Genomic DNA, 24,184 nt, shown 5'->3' on the forward strand with positions numbered 1-24,184 from the left:
CAGCTTTCCTGTTTGTTCAAAGTCATCTGTGTGCCCTCTCCTAGCTCTGGAACGTTCCTTCCCAAGACCCGCCTCACTCCTGTTCTCACTGTCAGAGTTCTTCCCAGCTGGGCTGCCTGGTTCGGAGGCAAAAGCTTGCTCCCAGCCCTGAGCTTGGGGCACTGGGGTGACCATCCCTGTCTGAGATAGCCAGAGCCATCACTCACTTAGCATTTGCTACATATTATGTGCTAGTGAGGTGCTCATTTAAGATAGGATCTGGCTAAGTAGCCCAGGCTGGCCTCAAACTGGTGATCTTCCCATCTCAGCCTCTTGATTGCTGAGATCACAGGTTTATGACATATTGCCTGGCTAAAAGGTGCTTTACTACAAAATATCCGATTGGATGCTCACAAAAATCTCATGAGGTACTATAATTATCCCCATTTTACAGGTAAGCAAACTGATGCACAAAGGAATAAAGGGACCTCTCTAAGGTCACACTGGGAGGAAGTGCGTTTTCTGGGTTCTAACCAGGCTCATTGGCTACTTATTGTAATTGTGTGTCTCTCAAGCGAGTAGTCCAGCAGTCTGTTGACTGTTTTCATTAACAAGGGCTGGGTTAAGGTAGTCAGCTCCGTGGCCTCCTCTCGGCCAGTAACTCTGATGGTCAAGGAAGGCCATCTTGCCTTTTGATGGTTAGCAGTGTCACAGCCTGAGACTGTGTGCCACACCCCCAAACGTGGGTGTTCGGGTTTGTCAAAGCCTCTCCAAGATCTCACTTTGGAGCTGAGGCTGATCTTAAACTCGTGACCACTTCAGCCCAGGGTTGGATTTACAGGTGTATCCCACAACAGGCAGCGTCCACCAGCCTTCCTTTAGAGGACAGGGCAGTGGAATGGGGATCCGCCATCAGCCATGTTCCTCTGCCCCTCCACTCTTTGCTCTTTCCTGCTGTTGGGCTCCTCTGTCCTGTCAGCACCTTGGACCAAATGTGTAGAAACGTCTCAGCATGCCGCAATCATGATGAACAGGCCTGATTTCCTGATCAGATGAGGTGACTTCTTAACACAAAGATGCAGTGACTCAGGAGCTGAATATTGTTGTGGGCTATTCTAAGCTACCATGTACTGTACTCTTAAAGAAGAAACTGAGGACTTGAAAACCTACTACAGCCATGAGCTCTGTGGTTTCTGAAACATCATGGTATTCAACAACAAAATGGGAATACGAGCCTAGACCCCAGCCTCATCCTAACACTAACATTAACCTTAACCTAACTCCAGCTTTAACCTAACCATAACCCTAGCCCTAACCTTAACTAGACATCACCTAACCCTAACCTTACCCTAATCATAACCCTAACGCTAATATAACCGTAACCCTAACCTAACCCCTAAAACTAACCCTAATCCTAACCCCTAACCCTAACCCTTACCCTGGGCAGACCCCCTGCCCCCCGGGCACTATTCTGGTCTGTCGAAGAAGGGAGTGGGCCACTGTCACCTTTCAAACATTACAGAGAGGCAGCGTCTCTTGGTGTCTCCTTGCAAACAAAAACTCACCGAATTCAGTCCCAGGGTTGGCAGAAGGAAGTGCCTTCTCTGTCATGCCCCAGTTGAAGATGTAGCAGTTGCCATAATCAGGGTAGAAGATAGGTGTGAAGTTCCTGAAATAAACAGGATAGGTTGGAGGGCTGGAAGCTTCCCCTGGGCAGAGGGCTCCCCCAAGAGAGCTGTTATGCTCTGCGGAAGAGGGGAGTGGACCGCTGCTGCCCGCCTTTCAAACACTTCAGAGAGGGAGGCAGAGGGAGAGGCTAAGTCTAGCTCTTCCCTTCCAGTCTGCCCCCTGTGGAAGCCAGCAGGGGGACTCCTGGGAGGCTCTGAGGGGGAAGGGAGGGAGTCTTTCCTGGCTGGGGCTGGTTTCGCCTTTGTGGCTTGTGAAGAAGTGTTCTCAGACGCTTGCTTCAGTCACTACACCTTCAAAAGGATGTGGCCTTGTCCTGACCCCTTCTGCTTTTGACTTTGAGACTGTTTCACGGTGCGGCCCAGGCTGGCCTGGGGATGGGGGTCCTCGCCTCTGCCTCTCCAGTGCTGGGGTTCTAGGTGTGTGCCACTCTGCCTGGCTTTGTGATGGCTTCTTGTATCTCTCTAAAGGTAAGAGCTCCCAAAACGATGCTGTTGCCATGTTCAAAACAATCAGCAAAATCTCTCAATGCTATTGATTAAATACGCAGTTCCCGTTTCCATTTGTCTCACAAATATTTGTTTTTACAATTTGTTTATTTAAATCAAAACCCAAGTCATTTTAATGGGTGGTTTAATTGTAATTGGTTAATAAGCCCTGTTAATCTCTTTTGACTGTGTCTCTTGGGCTGATAAGAAAAGCCACACCACACAAGCCTGACAACCTGAGATTAATTCCCAGGACCCAGAGTGGAAAGAGAACCAAGTGTCAGGAGTCGTCCTCTGACCCCACAGATACACCACGGCAGCCATGCACACATGTGCGCGCGCGCGCGCGCACACACACACACACACACACACACACACACACACACAATAACAAAATCAGATGAAAAGTTTCAGTTTGATCCAGGTAATAATCAAAGATGGGTAACCTTGTCCAAAAATGAGATCACACAGGACAGAGACTCTACGGTTAGCGAGAACTGCAGTCTGGAGGATTCGTTAAACAACAGCATGGGCAGTCATCAAAAATGCAGTCAGTGGGGATCAATCAAATGCAAGTCATCAAAAATGCAGTCAGTGGGGATCAATCTTAATGGTCGGTAACCCAGTTCCTTCTGTAAATAACTTGTGCAAGAGAAAAGGAAATCACCTATAGACGAACAGAAACTCAAAATTCACAGTGTGTGAGATCAAACTCTACACACTCACCTCGTGTGTGCAAGCTGAAAAGTGGATTTCAAAGGCGGGAGAAGGAGGAGTAGCAGGTTTTTTTTTTTTTTTTTTTTTTTTTTTTTTTTTTTTTGCTAAAGGCTGGGGATGGGCGCAGAGCGAGAGTGGGTACCGAGTCCCCAGCGGCCGGGAAGTGCAAAGTGGGATGAGTAATAGCAAAATCATCCCTTCGCAAGAGGGAGGTCTGCTGTGGTATGGCACAGCAGGGTGATGGCAGCTCATGACAAGGTCTTACATATTTTCATAAAGCTAGAAAAGAGGGCTGGTGTGGTGGCCCATGCTTGTTGTCCAACCACTTGAGGAAGTGAGGCCTTGTTTTGAAAAACAAACAAATAGAAAAAAAACAGTCTAAGCCGGGTGGTGGTGGCGGCGGCGGCGGTGGCGCACGCCTTTAATCCCAGCACTCGGGAGGCAGAGCCAGGCGGATCTCTGTGAGGTCGAGGCCAGCCCGGTCTACAGTGCGAGATCCAGGACAGGCACCAAAACTACAGAGAGAAACCCTGTCTTGAACCCGCACCCCCCTCAAAAAAGAAAAAGAAAAACCAGTCTAATAACAAAATCTAAAAGTGAGGTTTCCCTGTGAAGGAAGGGTAAGTATTTTGGAAGGTGGCGATGCCTTGATTTGGTCACTGTGTGTAGTAGAAGCAGAGTATGGTCAGTACATGTGGATACACATAAGTATACACAGCATGTATGTATACACAATCTTATCCTTTTTTTTAAAAAAAAGGATTATTTGATTAAAAAGCAAATCACAAGCTCGGTAGAGTGGTGCATGCCTGCAATCCTAGCACAGGGTTGAACTGTTCCTCCACCTCTGCTCTGTGATGTGGATGTGCTCGTGGCCATCAGAAGTAACGCTGAAAGTATTCCTCAGAAGTCGGTAGGACAGCTCATCCAGTAAGTGTACTTGCTGACAAGCCTGACCTCCGGAGTCCAATCCCCAGGAGCCACACTGTGGGGAGGGAGAACTGGTTCCCACAAGTTGTTCTCTGACCTTCAAATGTGGGCTGTGGCATGTGACTCCCATGAATGAATGAATGAATGAATGAGTGAATGAATGAGTGAATGAATGAATGAATAAGTAAATGGTTTAAAAGTATTCTTCAAAATAAAACCAAAAGGAATCCCCAAGCAAATACCCGTGTATCTATTCTGTTCTTTTATTTTATCGAAACCAAGAAGGAGCAGGGTAAGTCCTCCAAATGTGTGAAATTTAAATATCAACTGATGTTCCAAATCTCCACAGCCAGCCCTACCTATTTCAGTATACATCATCTCCCTTGATCCTCAGGATAACCAAGTGTTATTCTCCCATGTTCTCATAAGGAAGTCCTGTGTTCAGTCTCCTGTCTCCGTCTCTGGGCTCCGAACAGAAGGAGATGGCCCAGCACAGAAACAGAAATCCTACCTAGGCTCTGCTCCTGGCTTTCTCCGCCACCATCAGATGGGGCTTGTCCTGCTCAACCTCTGGGCTTTGGTTTTCCGAAACTGTACAAGGAGGATGAGTAATAATTGGCTTTCCTTGGCCCTACAAACATTTCTAGAGGTGGGCACTGGGCTGGAGCAGCCAGGAAAGCAGGATGGGGCTGTCCCAGCTTGTCCAGTTCTATCTAAGGCTCGTTCTCTGGTCCAAGCTCCCCAGGACTCCTGGCCGGCCCCCTTGTTCCCTAACAGTCATCTCATGCTAGAACCCCCGCAGAAGTCCTGCGGCCACCTTTGCTCCCTCAGTCTTGCCGTGCGGCATCAGGACCACTGTCCCTGTCTGTGATGAGGCAAGGCACATCCTCTCAGATCCCTCCAGGGGCTCCATGCTGTTCACAGACTCCCTTACCTTAGCCCCTTCCCCCTCATCCACTACACTTCAGCAATACTCCAGATGTTTGCAAACACAGCCCTCTGCACACGCGCTGTTCCCTGCGGCGTCTAGAACATTATCTAACCAGCCCAACAGCTGCTTTATTTCCTTCAGTTTCATCTCCTCCGAGACTCCCAAGTCTCCCCCGCCCCCCTCGCAAAGTGATAGAACTTAGCTGACTATGACAAGGTGTTAGGAATGGACCCCCCACCACACACACACACACACACACACACACACACACACACACACACACACACACACACACACATTTCCACTTCATTACATTCGATCCAGCACAAGACTGGGAAATCACCTTGATTTAGTCGCTTATCTATCTGCTGCTTCTGCAGTGGGCCCTAGGTCTAAGGAGAGTCATGACCTTGTATCTGTAGGATGATAGCCCAGAGGTCACTGGCTCAGAGTAGTCTGCCTTGAACCGACTTCTGGCTTTGTCCTTTCCTAGCCCAGTGAGCTTGACGGTGTCCCTTAATGTCACTGAGCTTCATTTTCTCCATCTATTCATATGTCCCAGGGACAAGAGCAGCAGCTACTACCTTCCAGGACTGAGCTGAGGGAGAGATGCCTGGCATACTGTGACATTCAAAGTACCTTGGCTGGTACTGTCCACGCCTCTGTTTCCAGGGCCTGGAACACAATGCAGCGGCACACAGACTCTTGGTAAATATTTGTTGAATAAACTGTAATATGTGATAAGGACACTGGGAGAGATAAACCGGGGGTAGAGGTGGGTCAGGGAAGGTGTTGTTGGCCAAGCTGGGGCCTGAGGAGACTCAAAGGCTGAGGAAGAGGTGGTGGAGTCGCCTAGGCAGGAAAGGGAAGGGTGTGTCCTGATGGGGGCATAGCATCAGGCGCTCTGAGCAGGCACCGCATGGTCTCTACACTGTGTGGGTCAGAGCTGAGACCACAGGCAGAGAGCAGAGCAAACAGGCTGCGGCCAGGCCCTGCTCTGAAGGGAGAGGCCTCGTCCCAGGCTGTGAGGACATAGTGTTCCCAAGTGACTGTCTTGGACAGATGCAGCCCAGAAAGGAGCAGGAGGCTGCCAGGGTGAGGCCAGTCGCCTTCTGCAGACTGAACTCTGGGTCGTCATCTCTGCCGACTATTCATTTGTTGGTAATGTCTGTCACCTAGAGAGACTATGCACAGATTTAGTAACCTCTAGCTCCAGAGCAAGGGTTCCCTCTATAAATGTTTTCTGGGATAGGGACCATGAATGCAAAGGCCAGCAAGCAAGTCTTCAGAAATGCCTGGGAGATAGACAGGGACCTCATGGTCACGTGTGGTGCCAGGTACTCTGGAGACTTGAACTTAGGGCCAGACTGGACAATATAGCTAAAAGAGGAGAGGGAAGGGAAGGGGGGCAGAGGCAGGAAAGATGGCTCAGTTGGGAAAGTATTAACTGTCAAAGCATGGGAACCTGAGTTTAGATTCCTAGCATCCATGAGTCTACTTGCCCACTCCCCCACGTCATGTGACCACTTGCTTACTCCATCAAATCATGTGACTCACTTCCAGAGGAAGGGAAGGCAGTACCCAAGAGAGGAAGATGATGTCATGTGGGCTATAACCTGGCCACCGTGCTCTTCAGCTGTGATTCCTTTCAGGTGTCAGGTGGCCTCTGAGGCTGGCTTCTCTGAGCCCATCACCCCTGCTAAGCTCAAACAGAACAGGTCCACCCACATCAAGGGCTTCCCAGGAGACATCCAAACAGTCCTCTGAAGCATTCAAGGTCACCCCCAACAAAGAAGTCTGAGAAATGGTCCTAACCAAAGAGGCTCCATGTTCAATGCTGCCTGCCCTCCTAGACAGAGTCCTTGACAGGAAAATGTCGTGTGGGAAAATGGATGAAATCAGAACAAAGCATGTTGAGATGCAAGTTTGCATTCTTTGCCATTTGCATTTGTGGTGCTGGGGGTCTGACCCAGGACCCTTACCCGCTAGATGAGTGCTCTGCCCCTGACCTGTATCACATTTTCTTAGTTTTGACAGATTACAGTTGAGAGGCAGGATGTTAAGGAAAGAGATCACTGGCCAAGGGATCAAAGAGAGTCCTATGTGCTGGTTTTGGCAGTGTGTGTGTGTGTGTGTGTGTGTGTGTGTGTGTGTGTGTATGTGTGTGTGTGTATGTGGTTTATATGTGTGGTGTATATGTGTTGTGTGTCTATAGTGTATGTGTGTATGTGCATATGTGTGTGTTGTATATGTGTGCATATGTGTGTGTGGTTTATATGTGTGTGCATGTGGTTTATATGTGTGGTGTATATGTGTGTGTGTGTGTGTGTGTGTGTGTGTGTGTGTGTGTGTGTTGTGTGTGTATGTGTGTGTGTATGTGGTTTATATGTGTGGTGTATATGTGTGTATGTGTGTGTGTTGTGTGTGTGTATGTGTGTGTATGCACTCTTGGTCACAAGGAGAGGCCAGAGGAAGATGTTGGGTGTGTTCCTCCATCACTCTCTACCACTCTCTACCTCATTCCCTTGGTATAGTGTCTCACTAAATCTGGAGTCAGGCTGTCAGCCAGCAAACCCCAGTGAGCTTCCTGTCTCTGTTCCTGGTGCTGGGGCTACAAGAATGTGCAGCCACACCCAGCTTCTTACATGAATTCCAGGGATTCAAACTCAGGTCCTCTCGCTTGCATAGGAAGTGACGTTATCCTCTGAGCCATCTCCTCATTCTGCTGTCTTTGCCACTTTTCAACAAATAGGAAAGAATTCCACAATCAGCTGATTTTTAAAAATGTGGGCACCAGGCACAGTTCTAAGCTCCTTAACACAGGCCAACTCATTCAATCCTCCCAGGAGCTCTATGAGGTCACTCCACTGACCCCCTTTTTTAGATAAGGAAACAGAGGCATAGAGAAGCTAAGTAACTTTCTGATCCTCCATTTGTGGTAGAATCACTGCCAAGATGCAGATATTTCTTGTAAAGACCTTTGTAGATTGTGAGTGAAGTCCTGAGTCAATGTGTATTGTTGACATGTGCATGGCCATCTTAAGGACCCCAGTGCCTCAGACCCATGGGAGTGGCAAAGCCTTCCCTGGGTTAGGTCCAGAAGGACAGAAAGCCTTCCTCAGGTCCAAATGCAAATATTGACAGCATGCAGAAAATGCCCACCATAGCTCTCTCCCCTGAAGAGCAGGTCTGAAGACTTCTCCCCAATAGAGACTGCTCCTACCAAGATCAGCTAATCCTGTCTCCTCGATCCAGCTGTATGTCATAAACCAGGCCTCCTCATCTATCTGACGTAATAATCCCACCTCCCTGCTCAGCAGTACATACTGATGATGCTGAGCTTCCAGAGTGCTGCGGCTTCTCCATTAGAGAGCCCAGACCACACAGTAATAGCTCTTCTGTGTCTGTGTGTCTGTACTTTCTTCATTCCCTCACTTCCCCAGTTAGGGCAGTCCTTGAAGCCATGCTAGATCATGGCAGACCCTTATAGGAAAGATGACAATGGAGCTGAGCCCTGGGACACCAAAGTGAAAGCTAAGGCCAGGATTCAGGATAAGGAGTGGATGGCGACTGCATTTTGTTTGACTATAGCATTCAAAAGGAGTCCACCCTTCATCTTGTGTTGAGACCTAGAGGTGGGGCTAAGAAAAGGAAGGTGTCTTATATTGCTCCCAAGCACAAGCTTAAGAGAAACAAGGTTAAGCTGGCTGTTCTGAACACTATCTAGTGTCAATGGAAACACTTGTCATCTTGGTCGAGATAACCGTGGTGCTTTCACAGACAGCCACTTGGACAGACATTACTATGGCAAGTGTTGTCTGACTGATAATTGCATATGAATTAATAAAAGGACAGGAACTGGTGTGAGAGAGAGATAGACAGACAGAGAGAAAGAAGATAAGTCGTGTGTGTGTGTGTGTGTGTGTGTGTGTGTGTGTGTGTGTGTGTGTGTCTGAACACACGAAGTGCTGGCTGCTGTTCAAATCCAGGCAGCTTGATGGCTTGGTGGAGCTGAGATGCATGCTCCTCACACTGAATCTTTCCTTTGAGGGAGCATTCATGTGACCAAGACAGAGGACAGATCCAGAGAGTAAGGAGATAAGGGATAGGAGTGCCAGGAGCCCAGTATGGTGGAAGGCAAGGGCACAGTCCCACTCAGTTTCTGCTCAGGGAGCTAGTGGCCAATAGCTGTGGGAGTAAGGGACAGCCCAGATGCAGGTTGGCTATGGTTTCCTGACTAGGTGGCTGGGTGGCCCTTTTTGCTCATAGGCTTGGCTTAGGAGATTTGAAAGGAGTGGGTAGGGAGGATGACGACACCTTTGTTTTCCTTCTTTCCTATTCTTCCCCTTTCCCCCCCTGTCCTCCCATCCCCACCCCATCTCTCTATTCCCAGGGTCTCACAAAGCACAGCCTTGAACTCCTGCTCCACCTGTCTCTCTGCTGAGACTACAGGCATCCGCCACCATGCTTCTCTGTTTGAGCTCCATCTTCTATGCCTAACAGAGGCCTCTGGCTCTGCCACTCACCGACGGTGTGACTTAATCTCTCTGGGGGAAGTGGGGAACATTAGTACCCTTCATGGGCTTGTTGCCAGGGTGAATTAGGATTTCGTATATGAGAAGTGCTCCGAATAAAGTTTGGCCCATAACAGGTCCAGTAAACATTGCATCATGACCGATTTTGAATTCCTTATCTAATGTGGGTTTAGTAATAGGAATAACTAGTTGAAATCCAACCTGCCTCAAGGCAGGCCTGTCTTATCAATGGGGTACCATCTTGTGGTTATTACACCCATGAGGACTGCCATTTTTCTGATTTGCATTATGGGACATTGGTGCTATCTTGTATGGTGTGTGTGTGTGTGTGTGTAGCCAAGGAATTCTTGGTCCTCCTGTCCCTGTCTCCTGAGGGCCAAGACCACAGGCTTGTACCATCACATTTGGTTTGATTGGCAACTCCTTGATCCCATGTGCAAAGTGCCTGCCCAGTACACCTGTGCACAGAGGGGACAGAGGATCTGCAGCTCTCAGCCTGTTCTTCACTGAGCCTGGGGAAGGTTCAGGGCCAAGGCTACAGTTGCCGGGAAGATGAACCTGGAAGCATGTCACATGCCCAAGCGTGAGATTTAGAAGAGGAGCCCCTGTGTAGCAGCAGAATTGAGAACCTAAGTGTGAGAGCTCAGACCAGAAGGGCATAAGTCTCTATGTCCAAGTGAAGGAGATGGGATTCTGTGGACAAGCTGGAAGATAGCCCAGATTTTCTGGGTCGCTGCCACTCCCTGTCATTCTGTCACCCTCCAGGAAGGGGCATTATAGGGAAGAGGAAGACCTTGAGCCCTCATAAGCCTTGCTCTGCATGCTGGTGTGGACCTGACTATATACCCTTCATCGTAACTGGAAGAGGTGGGTAAAATGATTGTCCCGTTTTAGAGAAAAGAAAGCAAAAGCCAGACAATGCCAGGTGCCCACCCACACATGTCATCAGGTGGTTGCACCATCCCCCAGCTGTTGGGAGTTGCAGGGTAATGACCCAAGGCTGCCCCTGTTCCTGGGGTGGCCAACAGCCAAGCCTGGCTGATGGGGACATTATAAAAGGCCTGGCCCCTCTATCAAGGGAGGACAGCTCTGTGTATTCGTGCACCACGGGAGATCGTCCCATGAATCAGGCCAAGCCCAGGCTTCACCCACAGTCATCACATCCTTGTCCATCCTTATCTTCCTTCCACATCTGCCTTCCTTGCTGACGTCTCCCAAAGTGATTCCCGCCAGTGTCATGAGCCTGTCTCAGACAGACCGGCCTGTATGCTGCAGACAGCTACTCTAGAGCTGGGTGGGTCTGCACCCTAGCAGGCCAGGCTCCTGACTCGTTCTCTCTGTCAGAGCAGGGGACAGGAGTTGCTCTCACCGATGGCTGCAGGGCTCTGTCCCAAACAGGCAGGCTAGGATTATGCGATCAGGGGCGTAGCCCATGCCCACCAGGTCCTCTCGAGGCACTTGTGAGAAGATGTTGGTGGCCTGCAGGATATACCACTCAGTCACGGCCTGGGTGGCACTGGTGAAGTTCCGGAAGGTACACACAGTCCCGTTGACGCTGCACTGTGGAAGGGAAGAGAGGTTCCTGAAGACACAAAGGCCACTGCTCTGAGGAACCCAGGAGGGGAGGGCAGCATCATATCAGCTGCCCTGTGGCTTCACCCTGGTGGTGGGAAATGTGTTAGAATCCTAACTCATGCATGCTCAGGGGCCATTACCTCAAGCAACTCCAGGCTGGTCATACACAGCCCCCACTGGTACTCTCAGGCATGAACACAGGACACATGCACAGGTACATAGCACATATAGAGACACAAAAGAACACATTCAGACACACATGGGTAAACACACACACACACACCCGAACACACATGGGTACAAACACATATGGGCATGCAAACACACACACTCAGATGTACAAACACACACAAGCACACACATTCAGATACACAAACACACTTGAATACACAGACAGACAAACGTACATAAATACATACACATACACACTCAAATACATATGAGTACACACACAAAGACACACAAACACACATGGTCACACACAGAGACACACTCTCAGACACACAGACACACAAGAGACACACAGGCACACACGTAGACACAGACACACACACATACACTCAAATTCACACACTCAGATGTACAGGGACACACGGGACACACACACAGAGACACACATGGACACAGAGCTCACCCTAAGAGCTTGGGCTGAATTTTCAGCTAGGTAACTCTAGTGTGGCATCCACTCCCAGGCTCCAGGCCATTTGCTGGTTTGAGGGGGGGCTTTGGAGGCTGCGACCCTGTGCCAGTGCAAGGCAGACACAGTTACCCCTCTGAGGGTCAGAGTAACCAGGGAAGCTGTTGACAGTGCAGGCCTCTGGGCCCTGAACTGCATCCTTGCGCTCTCCAGGGATGAGGCCTGGATCATGGTCTAGCTTGTGACAGAGCTCTGGGAGATCCCAGATGAGTTTTTCTCCCACCGGAGCCATAGGAGCCGGCGGCGGCACCCCAGCCTCAGTGTGGCAGCGGATTTTTGGCCTCTGTATCCTCCCTGCTCAAGTCCTTGTGAAACCACTGCCAGCTCCCAAGCACGTGATCCAGGACTGGCCAATCACTGGAGGCTGGCTGAAGCCCACTGTGATAATTTTAGGGGTGTGATGTGACCAGGAGAGTTAGCCCAAGGCCTTTGACTGCTTTATTGAGAAAGAGGAACTGTGGGGAGAGATGGCTGAGAAGAGAAGGCAAGGCCTGAGCTGAGATGGAGGGTGATGAGTCCTCACGAAAGCACCCGAGTGCCTGAACCCAGATGGATTCTGGATCTCTTTGTTACAGGTGCCAGTGGCTCCCTGCTTTGCATAAACGAGTTTGAACTGGGTCACTCCCCTCCAAGTGTCTCACCAACACACCAGCCAGTTCTCCTTTTTAAGAAGTGCTTGCGGCGCACGCCTTTAATCCCAGCACTCGGGAGGCAGAGCCAGGCGGATCTTTGTGAGTTCGAGGCCAGACTGGTCTACAGAGCGAGATCCAGGAAAGGCACAAAGCTACACAGAGAAACCCTGTCTCAAAAAACCAAAAAAAAGAAAAAAAAAAAAAAAAGAAGTGCTTGCAAGGCTCAGGGAATCGTAAAGTGCTTGTAGCCCCAGCAGGGAAACCTGAGTCAGATCCTCAGAACTCACATAAAAAACCCAGGTGAGGGCTGGAGAGCGGGCTCAGAGGTTAAGAACGCTTGCTCTTCCAGAGGATCTAGGTTTGAGTCCCAGAACCACATGGTGGCTCACAACCATCTATACCTCCAGTTCCAGGGGATCCAATTCTCTCTTCCGACCTCCATAGGCACCAGGCACGTACATAGTGCATAGCCATGCAAGCAAAACACTCATACACGTAAGATAAAATAAATTGAAAAATAATTTAAAATACAGTGAAATGGTGTTTGTAATCTCAGAACTGGGGAGGTGGAGACGGGCAGATTCCTCAGGCTTGCTGGTCAGTCAGCCTTGCCTAAGGAGAAATGACATCTGGGATTGTCCTCTGACCCACCTCTGACAGGTACACGTGCAAATACACCCGCATACCCCCTCAACCCTTTGCAGATGTACAAAACAGGTACTGGGTCCTCTCAGCAAACCTTAGATTATTAGTGAAAATAGATTGTCACCAGTCTCTCTGGACGGCCATGGCCTGTGCTTGGGGAACTTACCAGCCTCATGGCCACCTTGCACCCCTGGGCCTTGCAGGTGCTTCCTGGGACTGGACTGCTGCTATTGTGGCTGTCCCCAAACAGGTCGAGGACCACTGTGTGGTTAGGGTTCCGTTCATCAATAAGGACCAGGGGTGTGTGGTTCCAGATGGCAAAGTTCAGGGTCCTGGTGGTGTTGGTGTGACTGGGCTCCGGAGCCAGAATCTTGTCCAAGACAGTCTCCATCAGTTCATCCAGGTCCTTTAGCAAGTGCTTGACCTTGGAGTACCTAAGTGGGGAGAGGTCAGGTCAGGTGGGCAAGGGGCTACCACAGAAAGAGCATGCAGAGGCTGGGGTGTTCTTGTGCCCCAACATGTAAGAACTTGCCACCAAAGCAGGGCCTGGTGATGCATACCTATAATCCCAGTTATTCTGGAGACTGAGGCAGGAGGAGTATAAATTTAAGCCCAGTCTGGGCAAGGTAATGAGATTATGCCTCGTTCCTTATTTCTTAAAGGGTTAGAGGTGTATCCTAGTGATGGAGTGCCTGCCTGCATGCATGATGCCCTGGGTTCAACTCAGACATCACCTCTCTCCCATTGCATTTCTCTCCTTCCCAGGGGCTCCATGTTGGAAGTGTAACCAGGCCCTGTGGAAGGGATGGATCCACAGAACAGAGTGCCCACTTGGTCACCCATGCCCAGGGCACACATACATCAGGGCCGGGTGGGCCAGCCTTGGTGAAAGGGCTTTTCCTGCAGGAGGCCGATTAAGCCCAAGATGAGGAAATGAACGGCCAGAGCTCTGCAACTCAGCTCTGTCCACAGCACCAAGCTCCTCAGGAGCACACAGGAGGAGAGGAGGGTGGGGGTCTCATGGGCGGTGGTGTTATCCCAGGGCAGATGTCCACAGCTGCCTCTCACAATAAGTCTCTGCATGGGTTCTGGGTTCAAATCCTGTCATATCACTTAAAACTTGTATGGCCTCGGACAGCTTAGCCCTCTGAAGCTCAGTTTTCTCATTTAGAAAACAGAGGAAGGGGTAAGAAAGGGTCCCTCAGAGAGAGTTGCTGTGGTTATTAATGTTATTGTACTAGTAATCTCTCTCTCTCTCTCTCTCTCTCTCTCTCTCTCTCTCTCTCTCTCTCTCTCTGTGTGTGTGTGTGTGTGTGTGTGTGTGTGTGTGTGTTTGTGTGTGTGTACTACTTGTAGGATGTGCCCATGGAGGCCAGAAGAGGGCATTGGGTTCCCTGGGGCTGGAATTATACTCAGTGTGAGCACCCACAGTGGGTGCTGGGACAGAGCTTGGGTCCACTGCAAGCTTTCTTAACCACTGCGCCATCTCCCTAGTCTCTGCTGTTTTTAGACAAGGTCTCACTTGTAGTCCAGGCTTGCCCCGACTTCAGGATCTTCCTGCGTCGGCCTCCTAGGTACTGGGATTGCAGGTTGTGCTACTAGGGGCAGGTGGTTAATGCCGGGGGCTCTCTTAAGGTGTCCCAAGGGCTCGAGCAGAGGAACCCCTATTAAAAAGATGGGCCTTCTAGGGCCTGGGGCAATGGCTCAGCCATTAAGGTGCTTAGCATGAGGACCTGAGTTCAGTTCCCAGCACCCATGTAAACAGACGGGCTGAGGAGGCAGGCAGATTCCCTGGAGCTTGCTGGCCAGCCATGGGGTCCAGTGCCACTGTAAAACCCTGTCTCAAAACACAATGGGTGCTGTTCCCTGAGAAATGACCCCTAGGCTGACCCCTGGTCTCCACACACATGAATGAAAGCACACACAAATACAAAAGCCAAAGGAACTTGTGAGGATTGGGAAGGTAACCGCAAGGTGTGAACTCCCTTCTAGAACTTTCCTTTGGACAAGAATGTCCTCTATCACTCCATTCTTGAATTTGCCAGACTGTTTTACCCCTGGGCCTTGGAACACACCATGTCCACAACCTGAGCAGTGCCTCCATCCCTCCCGGCTAACTTCTCCTCACGCCTCGAGACAGTTTTTACTGACTGGCCACCTGTCCCCTCAGTCCTGATTGGATGGGGGTCTATTCGTCATCACACCCTGAAGCCTTCTCACTGTGTAAGAGACAGCATGGCAGAATGGTTAAAGCGTGGCCCTTCTGAAGTTAGACCAGGCCTGGGTCCAAGTTCTAGGTTTCTCACCCTGAGTGGTTGAACAGATGCGCGCACCCCTCTGAATCTGTATTTCCTCATCCGTGAACTGGGCTTGCTCCAGGAATGCCCCTCTCCAGACGGGCGGTACATGAAAGAATTGTACCCCTTCCTCTAAGCGTAATCTGTCCAAGCACTGGGGGAGTGGGGTGAGTTTCTGATCATCAAAGTCATAACTCAATATTTTTGGAAAAGTCTTTTAAAATTTAGGGCTTGAAATTAAAAATTTGTTATTTTATTTTATTTTATTTTTATGAGTATTTTCCCTGCATGTATGTATGTGTATCGCACACTTGCTAGTGCCCATGGCAGTCAGAAGAGGGGTTCAGGTTCCCTGGAACTGGAGTTATAGATAGTTGTGAGCTGCGTGTGGGTGCTGGGAGCTGAACCTGGGTCCTCTGGAAAAGCAGCCAGTGCTTTTAACCACTGAGCTGTCTCTCCAGCCTCCAAGGTATCTTTTTTTTTTCATTTTTAATCATTTTTATGTTTATGGGCATTTTTGCCTGTATATATATGTCTGTGCACCGTGTGCATGTCTGGTGCCCAAAGAGGCCAGAAGAGGGCACTGGATCCCTGGAGCTGGAGTTACAGGCCATTGTGAGCTGTCATGTGGGTGCTGGGATTTGAACACAGGTCCTCTGGAAGAGTAGCTGGTGCTCTAACTGATGAGACATTTCTCCAACTCCAATATGGAAAAAATCTTAATGGTTCTTTCCTCTGACAGGTTATACAGAGGGCAGTGGCTTGGATCTGTTCATTGCTAAAATTGCTAGCATGTGGAACAGTGTCTGGCACACAGTAGATGCTCAGTAAACACAAATTCAATATATCGATGCAGCATTGCTGAAAGCAGGAAGTGCCATTTATATAGTGTATGTGATCTTGTTTTTGAAACAGGTTCTGGCTGTACAGCCCAGGTTGGCCTGGAATTCATCATCCTGCCTCAGCCTCTGAATGCTGGGGTTATAGAGGCTGCCTATGCTCCAGGAGATGGTTCTGCACCCATGAACATACAGACAGACAGGGCTAAGTGGACTTAGTGGGCTTTAAAAAACAGAGGAGAGAGAGAGAGAGAGAGAGAGAGAGAGAGAGAGAGAGAGAGAGAGAGAGAACGAAGTTGGGAGAAAAAAGGGGGGGATAAGGGAGGAACTGGAGGGGAGGGATTTTATCCAAATACATTATATGCACAAATGGATATTAAATAAACAACTTTTAAAAAGAAGATGGACAGTGCCCAAGGCACAACACCGGAGGCTGACCTTTGCTCCACTCCAAAGTTACTTAGATCTAGACATTCTGTGGCTCTCTCTCTCTTTTTTTTTTTTTTTTTTTTTTGGTTTTTCGAGACAGGGTTTCTCTGTGTAGCTTTGCGCCTTTCCTGGAACTCACTTGGTAGCCCAGGCTGGCCTCGAACTCACAGAGATCCGCCTGGCTCTGCCTCCCCAGTGCTGGGATTAAAGGCGTGCGCCACCACCGTCCGGCTCTGTGGCTCTCTTTAAGCCGAGGAAGCTTAGGATTTTTTAAGTCTTATATGTTGCAAAAGTGAAAGCAAAAAGGGGAAGAAAGGAAAGAAAAAAGAAGGAACAAAACAGAAAGACTGTGGAGAGAAAAGGAGACATGGGAACGTAGGGAGGGAGGAGGGAAAAGAGGGAGGAGAGGAGCCAGCTTTGCTCCGGGAACCACCTACTGGAAGGGGCTGGAATTGCAGACGGTGACCGCCGGGAAGTTCATGGTCTTGAAGCCCATGGAGAGCGAGACGCTGACCTCCCAGCTCAGGTAGGTCTGGATGAAGACGCCCCACTGCCAGCACACGAGGCAGGCGAAGAGCAGCGTGAGCAGGAACCACATGGCCTTCTTCTTGGGCCCTTCGCAGATGATGCGTTTGGGGCCGTGCGTGTTGGTGTTGTTGCAGTACCAGACCAGCAGCTCCTTGTAGGTGTAGCCCGGGCCCTTCTGCAACCGGTGCAGGCACTTCAGCAGGTACTTCTTCACTGGCATGGTGGCACCTGCTGGCACATGGGATGACATCAGACAAGACACCGTTGAGGAGGTCACAGGACGGAGACTGGTTGCAGAGCCCAGCCCCCGCTCCATCCCTCCTTTGGCCACCCACCGTCTACCCTTCCACCTATCTATCCATCAAACAGAAACGTGCTTATTGAGTGACTGCAGCATAACTCAACTAGTGTCTCTGGATTCGGTGATGAGCAAATCAGACAAGATGTCTATGCCCTGCACGTCCCTCCCCCAGCCCATGCTGGCCTTGAACTTACCTCTATCCCCCTGTCTCTGCCTCCTGCCAGCTCTGGGATTACAGGCATCACTACCATGCCCATCCTAGTGACTGAGGTTTTTCAACCCCCAGGGAATGCCCAGCATAGTAGACCAGTTGCTAGATTTCTCAGCTCAGGTTTCCCAGGCATCTTGACATACCTAATTCTTTCATTTCATTAAAAAATTCTCTCTTAAAATTTTTATTTGATTTATTGTGTGTTCGAGTATGCCAGTGCATGCTGGTGACAACCTTCAGGAGTCTGTTTTCCCTTCTACCATGTGAGTCCTGGAGATTGAAGTCAGGCCATCAGGTTCAGTAGCATTTGCCTTACTCTCCTCCCTCCCCCCCCCTCTCTCCCCAGAGGAGCTGAGTTTGAAGCCCTATGCATGCTAGGCAAATGCTCTGTCTCTGACCTCCACCCCAAGCCCTGTCACAGCTAACTTATGGAATTGATGAGAAGGTGAAAAACATGTGCGAAGTCCAGAGCCCGGCCACCCTAAATGAGGCGTTAACGGGACAGGGCTGGTGCTGATAAAATAAGCCAGCAGAAATGCTGAGCTTCCAAATGGGACCAGCACAAAGATTGAGGCTCTGCACCCTGAGATCCTAGAGGCGTGAGAGGATGATGGTTAAAAAGAAGGTCTCTGAGTAGGCAAGGTGGTGCCATCTTGTAATCTCATCATTTGGGAAGCTGAGTCAGAAGGATTGCCATGAGTCCCAGGCCAGCTTGGGCTACAGAATGAGACCCTGCTTCATAGAAAGCAAGGGCTTGGGGTGTAGCTCAATGGTGAAGCACTCACTTGTGGGAGGCTTTGGACTCCAGAAAGAGGGAGAGAAGAAGGAGGGTGAGGAAGAAAGGAAGGGAAGGAGGGAAGGAGGGAAGGAGGGAGGGAAGCAGGGAAGAAGGAAGGGATGAGGAGGGAGGGAGAGAGGGAGGGTGAGAGAGAGAGATAGGAATATGAGATCTTGAGGTCCTATCCCCAATACTATAAAATATGAAAATATAAAAAGAAAATGTAGCTCAGTTGGCATAGTGCTTGCCTAGCATGCACAAAGCCCTGGGTTTGAGACCCAGCACCACACAAACGGTGTATGTGATGTACACCTACAACCCCAGCAGAAGGATCAAAGTCATTCCCAGCTACATAGTGAGTTCAAAGCCAGCTTGACTATAGGAAATCCTGTCTCAAAACACAAAAAAGTGAGATTTGATTGTCATCCACATTTTATATGTATGTAACTTGCCCATAAGTTGGGGATTCCCAGGGGGGCAAGAAAGATGGTTCATTTCGATAATCACCAACTGCAGAGGGCCAAGCTCAGTACCTGGCTGCATGGGGGGAGGCATTAGGTCTTAGATTTGGAAAGAATACTCCAGCAGCTCCACAGATCAGGTTGGAATGGAGTGGGTGGTCTTAGAGCACTGGGTGGTAGCTGTGGGTCAGGAAAGACTCTTCGGCCTTTCTAGACCTGTCTCCCAGGGACACAGGAAGCAAGGCTCATGCAGAGATTACTAATAATTGCCACCACGCCTGGTATGAGTGAGCTTCAGGGAATCCCCCTGCCCCCAGCAGTCACCCTAGCCATGGGTTCCTGCTGTCCCAGCTAAGTCCACCTCCAAGGTCAGCAGCAGAGGCTATTCTTCCTCAGAACTATCCTGACTCTGAGCTGGCATGACACTTTCCTGTGAGAGCCACTGCTGGGGACACTGTGGTGGGACATTTGGTACCTGCTGATCCCATCCATATCCCCTCTGCCTTCCCCAACAGTTCAGGGGAACCCTGGCCTCTCCCATGTCACTTAACCTTAGGGAAGTATGTCTTCCCTAGCCATTGTCATGAGCACCACAGAAACTCAATCCTGCCACTTTAGGCTAGAACAACAGAGGAAGAGACCTCAGCTTTAGCTAAGGCTGCTTCTGACATGTAGTTTCTGTCAGTACACAATAGAACAAAATCAGTCTGAGGAGAGCAGAGCCTCAAGTAAGACCAGTAAGATGTCAGCTCAACAGCTGGATCTAGCCATGCCTCAAGCCATCTGTTCGAGGGCTGTGGGACCCAAGATGCTTTTTCTTTTGCGTGCTGATCCAAATTGGGCCTGTCATTTGCAACTATTAGAAGGTTAAGAGAAGGAGTTCATCTCTCTTTACCCGGTGCTACAGTTACTCACTTGGATGGCTCCTTCCTTAAGCTTTCAAGCTCCCTGGGGCAGGGGGAAAGGCAGCAGCTTTCCCCCAGCATTACACCCAGCTCTCCGCTGAACAGCCAAATACAGCATGCCAGGTATCCCTTTCTGCACCGTCCGAGTGTGTCCACACCCAGTCTGGATACAGTGGCACCCTCGTCTTTCCTCCTGTAACAGGAAGGGACCAGAGCGCCAGGGACCTTGCCATCTCTATGGTCTTCATTCTCTGTGGGAATCAAACTCTATGGCCTCCCAAGCCATTGTGGCTATAAGGTGAGCACACACAGACTTCTCCAGCTCTAGCCTCCCTCAGCGGGCCTGTCCTCTGCTCTCCTAATACGTACAGCAGAGGCTGCAAGAGTGTCAGCACACTGTTCCAGCTGCTTTAGATGTCGCTTTCCTCTAATCCATTATTCTTATGACTGGTAAGTGTAAAGAGGATGAGGCTGGTCTGCCTGGCACGCTCCAGCACCCCAAGGCCTCACAGAAACCAGGGTGTTAGTTGCCAACAATGTCTTCGGCAGAAAGAGACAAAGGGCATCTCTTGGGTCCTAATCTTTTCCATTCTCATTTAATCCTTCTGGTTCAGTCAAGGAGAAAGTCGAAGCTCTGTACAGGCCTCTGATCCTCGATAATCTCCTAGCTCAACAGTGGGGCCTCTGGCTCAGAATATAGTCAGATACAGCATCTGGTTAGAATACACAACATTTGTGTTTTCACTGAGCTCGTTTTTTTTTTTTTTTTTTTTTTTTTTTTTTTTATGTCCTGAGGCAACCTTGTAGTTCATGCTGGCCTCATGCTCCCTAGTTAACAGAGGATGGCCTTGAACTCCTGATCCCTCTGCTTCAACCTCCTGTAGTGCTGGGATTCCAGGTGTATACCTGTCTTGTAATTTGTGTTTAATTTAATATAATTTTTTTTTTATGGAGCTGGGGATCAAACCCAGAGCATACAAGGCAAGTGTTTTGTCATCGAGTTGCATCCTTATCTCTTTATCATTATTAATATTATTGTTATAATTATTCATTATTAACAGGCATGCAGACAACACTGCTCACTGGATTTGTTTTTAGTCTTTAAATTACATTTATTTATTTATTTATTTGTGTGTGTGTGTGTGTGTGTGTGTGTGTGTGTGTGTGTGTGTGTGTGAGTGTAGGTCTGATGACAACCTTGGGTATTGTTCCTCTGGCACTGTCCACCCTGTTTTTTTGAGACAGGCGCTCCCCCTGACCTAGAGCTCTCTGAACAGGCTAAGCTGGCTGGCCTCTCTGGCTCCAAGCGTCGGCAGTGTTTGCCTCCCACCACACCTGGTTTTTCATGTGGGTCCTTGGGACTGAACTCTGGTCCTTGTGCAGCAAGCGCTTTACCGACTGAGCAAGCATCCTTTCCGGTCTTTGCTTTTCAAAAGACATGGCCGAGGCAGGTGTGCTGGCTCACATCTGTAATCTCAGCTGCTTTGGAGACTGAAGGAGGAGGCTCTCAAGCTTGAGGCCAGCCTTGGCTACATAGCTAGCTCAAGGCTAGCCTGGGAAATGTAGTAAGACCCGAATCTCTATCAATCAACAAATCAATCAACCAAGGTTTGAAGATGTGGCTTAATACTGCATTGCTTGTCTAGGACTTGCCGTTCTCAGCGCTACAGCCCCTCCCTTGCAAAACGGCACCTTTAAGAAAATGAAGGAGCAAGCAAGTGGAGAGGACACTTGTGATATACAAGTTTGACACAGAACTTGAATGCCAGGTCTATAGATACTCACACAAATCAGAAGGTAAGCAAGGACACGGAGCCAGCTCAGATAACCAACCACTGGTGAATGGATAAAGAAGATGTGGAAGCCGGCCATGGTGGTGAACACATGTAGTCCCTGGATTTGAGAGGCCAAGGCAGAAGGATTGCATATTCGAGGCTAGCACAGTAAGAGTGTACCTCAAAACAGGACCAAGCAAAAATAGAAACTAGTAAACAAAACTCCAACCAAAACAGAAAAATAAAATGCAATGGAACATTATTCATCCATTAAAAAAGAATGTAAACTGGGCTGGAGAGCCAGCTCACAGGTTAAGAGGGCTTGCTGCTTTGCAGGGGACCTGGGTTTGGTTCCCAGCACCCACATGGTGACTCACAAGCACCAGTAACTCCAGGTCCAAGGGATTTGATGCCCTCTTCTGGCCTCCATGGGCACTGTATGCACATGGCACACAGATGTTCCCGCAGGCAAAGCACCCATACACATAGCCAGTGGCTGGGAAGGGCAGTGATGAAGGAGAGGGTGAGGCTGAGAGACTGCTAGCAGGGACCAGGAGGAACAGCTTCCACTTTCTACAGTACAGTGCTAACTAGTTGGTAACAACTAATCGGATATTCAGAATAGGTGTAGAGAGGATGGTGACTTACAGCAGAAAGAAATGATAAATGTTTGAGGTGACAGACGCATCAGTTGTCCTGTTCTGACCATTGCCTGTTGTGTTCATGAATGGAAGTCTCATACACTCACTGACAAAATGCCTGTGACTGTACCAGTTAACATCTGAAAATACCAAAACACCAAATTCACCAGTATAAGGTCGGGACCACTAATTTACCACAACCAACACTGCCAGCTTCACTTTATGATTTGAACAGAATAAAAACCATTCTCAGAGACAACCTCTTTGCCTGGTGGTCCTGGGATTGAACCTTTGGCTTCACACGTAAATGTTCCTCTAAAATGGGAAAAGGAGGCTTTTCAGTGTGTTCCGAGCACTTGCTGAACTTGAGGACCTCCTGTACCCATGTAAAAAGCTGGATGTGACCACACTTGTGCCTGTAACCCCAGCGTAGTGATGGGTAGAGACAGGAGGATCAATGGCACTTGTTGACTCCCAGTCTTAGCTCCAGGGTCAGTGAGAGACTCTGTCTCAGGAGAATAAAGTAAGTGGTGGTAGAGAGGGACATCTGACATCCTTCTCTGGCCTCCTTATGGGTGACCACAAAGGGACATACTGCACATATATGCACACTAGAAACACACACACACACACACACACACACACACACACACACACACACACACACACTAGCAAAAAAATGTCAAAAGATTTGAAAAAATATCATAAAAGAAGATTATGAACCTAAGACAGATGTCTCTGTGTCTTTTCTCACTGGGAAAGCCAAATCAAACCGCAGCAGGATACCACTTCCCATGGGAGGGCCGATTGCTCTGAGCTGGTAAGGATGTGAAGCAACATGTAGGGTGGGAGCTGAGGTGGAATCACTTTGGAAAACAGTTGGAGACTGTCTTAGTCAGGGTTTCTATTGCTGTGATGAAACACCGTGACCAAAGCAACTAAGGGAGGAAAGGGTTTATTTGGTTTATGCTTCCACATCACTGTTGATCATTGAAGGAAGTCACGACAGGAACTCAAACAGGGCAGAAACCTGGAGGCAGGAGCTAATGCAGAGGCCATGGAGGGGAGCTGCTTGCTAGCTTACTCTTACGGCTTGCTCAGCCTGTTTTCTTATAGAACCCATGACCACCAGCCCAAGGATGGCTACATCCACAATTGGCTGGGTCTTCCCACATCAGTCACTAACTAAGAAAATGCTCTATAGACTTGCCTGTGGCCAGATCTTACGAGACATTCTCTTATTTGAGGTTCCTTCATCTCAGAGGACTGTAGCTTGTGTCAAGCTGACATAAAACTAGTCAGCACAGAGGCATAAATTTGAATGGACTGGCAAGATGATTCAGCGGGTAAAGGTGCCTGTTTGAAACCCAAAAACCTGAGTTTGCTCCCCAGAACCCACATGGTGGAAGGAGAAAGCTGACTCTTTCAAGTGTCCTGTGACCCCCACATACTCATCATGGTGCCCCTAAAACAAAAATTAAAAATGCAATACAAATTAAAACAAATAATTCCCTTTAAAAAATTAAGCTGACGGGCTGGAGAGATGGCTCAGAGGTTAAGAGCACTGAATGCTCTTCCAGAGGTCCCGAGTTCAATTCCCAGCACCCACATGGTGGCTCACAACCTTCTGCAATGAGATCTGGCACCCTCTTCTGTATACATAATAAATAAATAAATCTTAAAAAAAATTAAGCTGAATGACATCTCACGTGATTCAGTAATTCCACTTGTATTTATCTGAGAGAACTGAAAGTGTGTGCATGCACAAAGGTGTCCATGCCTCTTCATAGCAGCCTTTATTTATGATAGTCTCAAAGGGGAGACTGTTCAAATTTCCATCCATTCATATCTGCAGTGGAATACTATTCAGCCACAAACAGGAATCAATGATTAATACACATAACATGGATGGTTATGTACAACCATTATGCTGAGGAAAATGAGCCAGACACAAAAGAGAACACCCTGTAAGATTCCCTCTTAGAAAGCCCCGGCCAAGCTGAACTAATTTATTGAAACAGAAAGTGGATTAGAGACTACTGTGTCTCATGGAAAAGGCTGGCTAGAAAGTTTCACGAAAGAACATTCTAGAGACGGTGGACTTGTTCTAGATTGGTCCTGGGATGGTGACTAATTTGGATGCATTAATCTACATGTTTATAAAGATTTTTTTTTAATTTTAAAATATTTTATTTACATGTATG

General features: G+C 48.9%; 2 protein-coding genes across 4 annotated transcripts in view; one reads left to right on the forward strand and one right to left on the reverse strand.

Annotated features, from left to right (window-relative positions):
• The window catches only part of Cog7 (component of oligomeric golgi complex 7), a 109,931-nt gene that overhangs the window by 81,056 nt on the left and 4,691 nt on the right, over positions 1–24,184 (forward strand). Inside the window, exons 18-19 of one of the 3 annotated variants that reach the window (XM_052761300.1) lie at positions 5,294–5,439; positions 9,125–9,397. The exons of 1 other annotated variant lie outside the window; for it this stretch is intronic. In XM_052761300.1, coding sequence (XP_052617260.1) covers positions 5,294–5,439; positions 9,125–9,335 — 357 coding nt within the window. In that variant the 3' untranslated portion in view covers positions 9,336–9,397. Of the gene's footprint in view, positions 1–5,293; positions 5,440–9,124; positions 9,398–24,184 lie in introns of those variants that run through there. One more of the 3 variants, XM_052761304.1, reaches the window with a different exon arrangement.
• Scnn1b (sodium channel epithelial 1 subunit beta) overlaps positions 1–24,184 on the reverse strand; it is a 62,871-nt gene that overhangs the window by 8,061 nt on the left and 30,626 nt on the right. The window contains 4 exon segments of the mRNA XM_052761306.1: positions 1,545–1,648; positions 10,636–10,826; positions 12,982–13,249; positions 16,818–17,139. Coding sequence (XP_052617266.1) covers positions 1,545–1,648; positions 10,636–10,826; positions 12,982–13,249; positions 16,818–17,128 — 874 coding nt within the window. The 5' untranslated portion in view covers positions 17,129–17,139.

This window comes from Peromyscus californicus, unplaced genomic scaffold (genome assembly GCF_007827085.1).
Source record: "Peromyscus californicus insignis strain IS unplaced genomic scaffold, ASM782708v3 Scaffold_4__1_contigs__length_199733344, whole genome shotgun sequence".
Lineage (NCBI taxonomy): Eukaryota > Metazoa > Chordata > Mammalia > Rodentia > Cricetidae > Peromyscus > Peromyscus californicus.